The sequence below is a fragment of the Astatotilapia calliptera genome, chromosome 4 (genome assembly GCF_900246225.1).
Source record: "Astatotilapia calliptera chromosome 4, fAstCal1.2, whole genome shotgun sequence".
In the NCBI taxonomy this organism is placed as follows: domain Eukaryota; kingdom Metazoa; phylum Chordata; class Actinopteri; order Cichliformes; family Cichlidae; genus Astatotilapia; species Astatotilapia calliptera.
In genome coordinates, this window is record NC_039305.1 from 26,610,458 (window position 1) to 26,619,881 (window position 9,424).

Consider the following 9,424-nt stretch of genomic DNA (forward strand, 5'->3'; position numbering starts at 1 on the left):
TAAACAACATCTTTTTACTCCTTTATTACTTCACTTGGTCATGTTTCTGGTACACAGAGTTCATTTTAGTAATAAACTAAAAATCTTCATCGCAATTCCCGCTCGACTTCAGTTTTACAGTCAGGAACAGGAGAGAAACACGTGCGCCTTCCTTTCTCACAGTATTAGGCATAACGGTGTAAAATGACTGTGTGCGACTCTGTGATGTTAGAGAAACGTTGCCCTCGTGTGGACACGAGCAGGATCTACATGTAACACTGTCACCAACCTCATTCAGTATTGTCAGGTTGCAAGTTAAATTCCCTGCACCGCGAAAACTATAAATGTTCATCCAACATTGTACACAATGAGTGCAGTAGAGCACATTTATTTTCCATCCAAACTTAAGAGTTTTTACAGAAAACTGTTACACACCAGCTTAGCGAGAGTAGTCACATTATGAAAGAACGTGGAACTGCTGCAAAATGGAGCACACACCCATCGCTTGACTAGTAACAAAAAACACAAGAGGGAGACAGAGAGAGAGCCCGAAGAGACAATGCACAGCTAAAGCAACATGTCAAGGGATAGGTGTGAGCATTTGAGAGTCTGCCAGCTGTAATTGTGGTTAGGTTTTGTTTACTTAATAGTGATTGCTAAACAGGCTCAAAATGGCAGCCCAGGGCTCGCCGGCCGTGCCAGAATCAGAGAGAACAGCATGAGAATGACGATGGTGGGGGTATGGCTGGGTGAGGACAGGTGGATTTCATTGTCCAATGACTTTGCTGACAAATGAGTCCAGCTCATCATCATCTTTGATCCCCACAAAGTGATCGACGACGTCACCTCCCCGCATGGCGATGACTGTGGGAACAGCAGAGACCTGAGGGCAGACAAGGCGGCGCATTGTAAGACAGAACTAGTGACACTTTGACTTAATAAAACATCAATATCATAAATATGATGATAGAATTCTACATCCAAGCACAGCAGAAATTAACCAAACAGGAGGACAGGAGTGCCATAAAGATATACTTAAACTAGGTCTCACCCCATATTCAATGGCCAAATCTGTGTGGTCATCTATGTCAACTTTTGCCATGGCAACGCGACCTTTCTGTTTTGCAACAGCTTTCTCCAACCTTGGTCCGAGGATCTTACAGGGACCACACCACCTAAAAAACACAAAACAAAAGGAGACAAACAGTATTACCGTAATTGTCGGGCTATAAGCCGCTACTTTTTGCACAAGCTTTGAACCCTGCGGCTTTTAGTCAGGTGCGGCTTTTCTATGGATTTTCCATGATTTTTGTGATATCGTAAGACGATTTGTTTTGTTTGTTCCGCTGTTGTACGGCACTACGTTGCCTGGCGGAAGGATCGAGGTTCAAGAGTGGTATGTTAGTCACATGTCCGTCCGCCAGGCAACGTAGTGCCGTACGAAGTAGCGCGAAAAACAAACTTCAAAGTAGCGCTACGCATTCAGCGGGAGGCGTGGATGACGAGCGGCGATAAACTTGCGAAAAGCAAGTTATGCCCAACTCCACCGGTGGATTCTGACAGCGTGGAAAAGTGCGAAAACATCCACGATCACCAACGGATTTTGAAGGGCTGGACTGCTGCATGATGGAGAGGAGGACACCGCCACGGCCCTTCTGAGGGTGTTCGACTCTGACAACGAGGATTTCTTTGGTTTTGAAAGTGACAACGAAGGAGAGAAGCGGAGAGTGGATGACGAAGCCATCCTGAGCCTGTTCGTTTTCGACATTGGAGAAGAGGACTTTGGTGGTTTTAGAGCGCAGGAAGAAGAGAAAGATGGTGAATGACTGACTTTTCTTCTCCGTGTCACTTCACCTGAGCCTAAAAGGTAGTCCGAATCTATTTTTCTGGTGTGCTGTAGGTTACTGTTATGTACTACATGTGCAAATATGTACCCATAACTTGTTTTTCAAAATATTAATAAAAGGGGTGTGTCTCCAAACAGCCATCTCTTTCCTGACAATTCCCTTTGTGCATATTCTCTTACATATGATAAGTCAACATTGAAACACCTGCGGCTTTTAGTCAGGTGCGGCTAATGTATGTACAAAACAGGATTTTCCCCTGATTTTAGCTTGTGCGGCTAATATTCAGGTGCGCTTTGTAGTCCGGGAAATACGGTAACTTATTTTAAACAAAACAATAGAGCTCTCTCCCACAGCACACATTAAACTAGTCAGAGAATTAAAAGCACAGATGTCGTTAACACCAATTAACATCTTTCAGTGCAAGGGCGTAGTTAGACTTTGAATACTAGGAGAAGCACAGGGCAAGAAATGCACATAAAAGCTTGTAAAAGGAGCCGGTTTAAGGACTTGGTATATTGCATGCTGGCTCACTGTAATGGCATGCTGGGAAACCTGATGAAAATGGGCCAATGCTTACACACAGTTACACTTTCCCAGCATTAATAAATAAAAACTATGAAATTCTGAGGTAGAAAACAAAACTGTGCCATCCTCACATCTACCATCTGATGACCTAGAAACTAAATGAGGTCTGCAGTTTGTTTTAACAGACCTTTCTACTGAAGGATTGTTGATTTGATAGACAGCACTAGACTGTATTAATCCTTCTTGTTACAGCAGCACAAGGGTCAGAAAGGAAAAAGTGAATCAGACATATATTAGAAAGTAATAAAAATAAAACAGAAATCAATAAAGTATAAGATTAATTTATACCATGTAGAAGTTCTATGTACTACATAAACCAAAAAACATGTCACAGACATTTTTCTGATTGGCAGGTATTTCTCCTGTGTGGGTACGGTACAGTGTGACTGCAGCCAGGATGAAGGATCTGTCATTTCAGTGACTTTAACAGAAATCTGATGCTATACGATGCATCCTTACTGCAGCAATTTCTGTAACTCTGTTGTTCTAGTTCTGGCTGCAGACTTCACTGTTTGTGCACTTCTAAGTGTTTTGTTCCATTTTAAGGCTAAAGATCAGAGTTCACGTACATACACTTACATCTGGACCAGTCACCGCACATTTACGTCGAGGTCCTCTTATGCTCACAACTACTAACTGCACAGTAGTTGGAGCCAATAAACAAAAACAAAGGACCGACGATACTACTTCCAAGAGTTATTAGGACCATGAAAACCCTGATGCAATCAAAAAGTACCAATAACACAGCAGAGCCCGAGCTAACAGCCTTTTAAAGATTATAAAATATGAGTAATAATGCATCGTGTACTTCCCTGACATCATTATAACTGGACAAGCCCCCCCCCCAAAGAAAAGCTTTGAGATGACTGTGTTGAAGAATAAAAAGGTGGCTATACCAAATACTGACTCCATTTTTGTTTCACATAGTGTATTTTCATATATATTTGCATGTTTCAATAAAGCACTGCATCCATTTTGCACTTTCCTAACAACATGCAAAGAAATGAAGGGAGACTCAAAACCTTTGCACAGCATCGTATTACAAGGGAAAGGAAAAGTAGGGCAGAAAAAAAGTCCCCAGTGTTATTTCAGTAACCGCTGTGAAAGAGAGCTAGTATTTAGTAAAAATGTCTTGTGTGAACAAGGCCTGTGGGCTGTATTAATGACAAACAACCTAACAGCTGTGAAGATGCACTCCTATCTGTGAGACATGCTCTGTCTACTGTGGACTTTTGAGCAGCTGTCGTGTAAGCTTACAGGACTTGAGAGTTTAAGTCACCACTGTACATGTATATATTTTTAACAGCACATGCAGTGTTTTAAAGAGGCGGGGCAGCTGTGGAACAAGGTCTTTTCCAAGGAAAGCGTGTACAAACGCAGCCAAGCGTCAGCAGATATTTTGACTGAACTGAATATTATCTACATTTGCAAAGCAAATCTGTATCTGCATAACTGCAAAGAGCTTTAGCACCAAGGTGACCAGGGTGGGACTGTTTTTCATCCATTTATATTATCCCTAGTTTTATTTAATACGTCCATACAGTCACTCTCCTTGGGCTCCCTGAGGTACTCACTGTGCATGAAAGTCCACTAGCACGGGCAGTTCGCTGTTGATGACCCTCTCTGTAAAGTCCTCGCTGTCCTGCACATTGAAGGAGACTTCTCGGCGGGAGGTGTGAGGCAGGGCGCGAGGCAGACTTCGTGACGGGGAGAGGAAGGAGACCCGGGTTGTACTGGACTGAAGGGATGTGGAATAACAAGAGGAAGCAACGGAGGCAGTGGATGTGGGGAGGCAGCGGATATCGTTCACAGACAGTGTCCAGAGTCTTCGTAGCACGAGCCTGTGAGCCATCTTTGCACAACAGGCAAAGATACAGAAGATAAGTGTTACTTATTCTAATATTAGTATTGCATTTCAGATACTTCTGATTATAAGATTAAAAAATAATAAGAAGAAATGTATCCAAAACCGCTATAGGTCCCATATGTTTAAAAGTAAACATAATGAATCCACTCTTAAACCCTGCCTGAGCTTTACAAACTGGCACCAGTTACTTGTCAGGACTAAAGTTAGAGATATATGAATTACATGGTGACACCCACAATGTTTATTTCCAGCTCCATAATTTCATTCTTGACTTGTACAAAAGTAGTTTTGCATAATTTACTATTCTAAATAACATTTTTTTTTTTTTTTTTAAATAGGCTTAAGATCCTTTTTTCCCCCCTTATGCTGCACTTGGTATAAACTGTCGAAATAGTGATACTCCCAGTTTATCCAGTACCTGAAACAAGGTATTTAAGCTCCTCTTCCTTTAAGCCAGTGGTTCTCATACTATGCTGTGGTGTTCCTGCTGGGGCACCTAATCAGTGCACATGGTGCAGGTGGGGCATGGATAAAGTGTAATAAAAAAACAAATAAATCATATTTATGTGTGAATGTGAGTGTGAATGGTTGTGTCTATTTGTTAGGCCTGCGACAGACTGGCGACATGTCCAGGGTGTACCCTGCTAGCTGACAAAGACTCATTCACACTGATTGCAACATGTTGGCAGTCTGTCTGTATTTATATGTTAGACAACAGTTATCCCCTAAACTTCAACAATCTCTCTCAAAGTGACTGCACTCAGTCCAAATCAGACTGCAACTGTTTGCAGAAAGGTTACGTCCCATCAGGTGACCTGCGCAATCAACTTCTGATCAAAAGTGGTTGTGTGGTAACCATTTAATCACCACCAAGTTGTAGTACATGAAAAAATTCAATACAATCACCAGAAAGTCACCCGTGTAGATGTAAGGAGGTTGCTGTCCTATTTTTGTTCGTGTGACTGAGCCATTAGCTTGCTCTGCATTAGGAGGCATCTTTGTAAAGCTAAGTGCAACCAGCGTTTGATGGTTTATCAGTTGGGCTGATTTAATGCAAGTTTGCTCGGCTCATCTCATGACGTGAGCCTTCTTGTTCATAGTATTTTAATTTTTTAATTCATTTATCAATACTTGCTGTTCCTGTATCAGTGCAATAATGCAACACAAAATATCACAATACAATGTTGTATTAACCCCCCCACCACACACACACACACCTCTACATGAGAATGGTGATATGACCTGCTTTCTTTGACATCATATTGTCATCAATGCTGTTTGAACTGAGGTTTTGGCTCCCAGGGGGATTACCTGTATATGCACAGACCTTTTTATTTGTAACTTTGGCCATGTTAAATATAAGCATTCGCCAACAAATTCAGAAAAAGCACAATAGGTTTGCTTTTAACACATAAGTAAAAAAAATAAATTAGCTAAACCAGGTAATGGATATTTTCTTATGTCAGCAAATTGCTCATTTCAAAAAGTTTGTTGAGTTTTTCCTTTCCAGTCACCTTTCTCACTCACTATGTATTAATAGACCTCTCTGCATTGAATCATATCTGTTATTAACCTCTGTCTCTCTTCCACAGCATGTCTTTATCCTGTCTTCCTTCTCTCACCCCAACCGGTCGCAGCAGATGGCCGCCCCTCCCTGAGCCTGGTTCTGCCGGAGGTTTCTTCCTGTTAAAAGGGAGTTTTTCCTTCCCACTGTCGCCAAAGTGCTTGCTCATAGGGGGTCATATGATTGTTGGGTTTTTCTCTGTATCTATGAAGCGCCTTGAGGCGACTTTTGTTGTGATTTGGCGCTATATAAATAAAATTGAATTGAATTGAATTGAAAAACTGGAACTACTGGAAATGGTCCGTGTGGTTTAAGCAAAGGAGCTGTCTGGATAGATGGGATAGGAGGCAACAAATACTGGACTGATTTGTATTCTGTTAGCTGTGTGGAGTCTTTCATAAACTGTTTATGCTGAGTCTGAGTCTGCAGAGGGTCCCGGTGATGTGGAAGACATCATGCCTCGTCCCTGTACCAAAGACGCCTCGTCCCAGTGGCCCCCAGGATTACAGGCCCGTGGCACTGACCTCCCACATCATGAAGACCCTGGAAAGGCTCATCCTGGACCAGCTGCGACCCATAGTAAGACCACATCTGGATCCCCTTCAGTTCGCCTATCAGCCTCGTCTCGGAACAGAGGACGCCATCATCTACCTGCTCAATCGTGTCTACACCCATCTGGACCAGCCGGCGAGCACTGTGAGGGTCATGTTTTTTGACTTTTCCAGTGCTTTCAACACCATCAGGCCGACCCTCCTGGGTGATAAGTTAGCAGCGATGCAGGTGGATGCTTCTCTGGTGTCCTGGATTGTTGATTACCTGACAGGAAGACCACAATATGTACATCTCCCACAGTGTGTGTCTGACAAGGTGATTAGAAACACAGGGGCACCACAGGGGACTGTCCTCTCCCCCTTCCTCTTCACCCTCTACACCACAGACTTCAGCCACTGCACAGAGACCTGCCATCTTCAGAAGTTTTCTGATGACTCTGCGGTGGTTGGATGCATCAGCAGGGATGATGAGACAGAGTACCGGGCTGTGGTCGACTCCTTTGTCACGTGGTGTGAGCAGAATCATCTGCAGCTCAACGTGGCAAAGACCAAGGAACTGATCGTGGACTTCAGGAAGACCAGGAAACACTTGACCCCTGTTTCAATCCAGGGGGTCAGTGTTGACATTGTGGAGGACTATAAATACCTTGGAGTACACATTGACAATAAACTGGACTGGGCTAAAAACACCACAGCACTTTACAGGAAGGGCCAGAGTCGTCTCTATTTTTTGAGGCGACTGAGGTCCTTCAACATCTGCCAGAAAATGCTGAGGATTTTCTATGAGTCTGTTGTGGCCAGTGCGATCCTCTATGCTGTTGCATGCTGGGGGAGCAGGCTGAGGGTCGCAGATGCCAACAGACTTAACTGATCCGTAAGGCCAGCAATGTTGTGGGGATGGAGCTGGACTCCCTCAAGGTGGTGTCGGAGAGGCGGATGCTGTCCAAGATAAAGACAATGTTGGATAACACCTCCCACCCACTCCATGACATGCTGGTCAGTCACAGGAGCACGTTCAGTGAGAGACTGAGATTACCGAAAAGCACCACTGAACGACACAGGAAATCATTCCTGCCTGTGGCCATCTCCCTGTACAACGCATCCACTTAACACAGTTTGCTGCTACAGCTACACATGTTTCTTTTCCAACTATTTATTTATAAGCGACTTATGTATGTATGTATGTATATATATGTATATATTGTACTATTCTTAGTTAGCGTATTGTCTGTCTTGTCTTAATGTTGGTTTAAAATGGAGCACTGTAACAAAAAATAATTTCCCCCAGGGATCAATAAAGTATTCTGATTCTGATTCGTACACACCTGACACATCTGTCAGGCAAGTTGGAGAAAAAAGTTCAAGGAATAATCATTTGGACTGCTTTTAAGGAAAATTATATTTTTTAAAAAAAAAATCAGTAGTTAGAACTTCTGTAATGCTACTTTCTGGAGGATTTTAGATTCAGTATTATTTAATTAAATATCAGGATCTCAGCTGCTGGCCCAAGAACAAGCGCTGAGGTCCACTTGGGTTTAGATCAGGGGTAGGGAACTCCAAGCCTCGAGAGCCGATGTCCTGTAGGTTTTAGATCTCACCTTGGGTCAACACAAATTAATCAAATGATTAGTTCATTACCAGGCCTCTGGAGAACTTCAAGACATGTTGAGGAGGTAATTTAGCCATTTAAATCAGCTGTGATGGATCAAGGACACATCTAAAACCTGCAGGACACCGGCCCTTGAAGCATGGGGGTTCCCTACCCCTGGTTTAGATGATTATGACATCTTTTCTCCTTTTTTGCAGAAAAAACCTGCAACGTGCTGTGTGCGGGATAAATAATCACTTCGAGTATCCTCTATAATACACTCACAGCTGACATTGTTTTGAATCACTTAGTGAAAAACTTCTAGTCTCACACGGTTTAAGCTCTCGAGCACAAGCTGTTTAATGAAGAATCAGCGCTAATTAACGTGATTAGGGCTCGTGAGCGTCATATAACGAGTGACGTGAACAAACGAGTTTATTGGCAGAACACACTCAGCCACGTTGCCTTGTTGAGAAACACTTTCTTAATCCCACGATGGCTAAAGAGCTTTAAGTATTCAGCATTTCCCCACTGAGAACGGCTCACTCCCCTCCAGCTCTCTGAGGGGTTTTCTCGGCCTGACATCTTGTGTTTGACGCTTTTCTACCGGCAGCTCGCGTGCTCCATTAATCTACGTTACGCATGAGTTTGCCCTCTTCGTCCTCCTCCTCCTACTTCTCCTCCTCTTCCTCCTAAACCTTCCCCCGCCGCTGCCTCCTCGCGTAAAGCAGCACGCGAACACCGAAACCGGACACTTTGAGAATAACACGTTCTCAAATGTCACACACATTAAAACACGCGCCCGCATTTTCACAGCTTACCTCGCTTCTTCTGTCGGCGCTATTCTTGATCTTGGCCTCGCGGACCAATGAAGTACTTCCGTTTTGGTGCCGCAGAAAAAAAGGGAACGTGCGGCTTTTCAGACGACACAGATCAGTGAATGGCGCCACCGGCTGGCCAGGTTGGGAAGCACAGGGTCGGATTATCAGCGTAGCATACTTTTATCTACTATATATTAACCTGACAGCTAGTTTTAGTTGTAGTTTATAGTAGGTCTATGTTAAAATATAATTAGAAGCATCATTAATATTAATATTCATATTAATATGAATAATAATATGAAGAAAATTCATTAGTAAAGATTAGCAAGTGTAACTTGTAACTTCCAGTAACAAAGTTTGTATGATGTTTGTGTAAGATGTTTAATTAACCATCCATTTACTAAACAGAGAAACAGCCTGTCTATGAAAAAATAAAATACACTAAAAATAAAATAAATTTGCTATTTATTTTTTATGTATTGTATGTATTTACGTAAAGGTACAATGAAAATAAAATGCTATTCTATTACTGAGCTTAAAAATAAATGCTGCTGCTGGAACTCAAAGACAGACATGACTACTTTAAAAACACCTTACCTTAAACTTTATGTACTTGTCAGTA

General features: G+C 42.6%; 1 protein-coding gene across 1 annotated transcript; it reads right to left on the reverse strand.

Annotated features, from left to right (window-relative positions):
• On the reverse strand, nt 1–8,916 carry txn2 (thioredoxin 2). The gene is given in 5 exon segments (XM_026165840.1): nt 1–801; nt 803–862; nt 1,031–1,154; nt 3,986–4,263; nt 8,803–8,916. Coding segments are annotated over 4 exon segments (618 nt in total). The 5' UTR covers nt 8,803–8,916; the 3' UTR covers nt 1–645.
• Between the last annotated feature and the right edge of the window lie 508 nt (nt 8,917–9,424).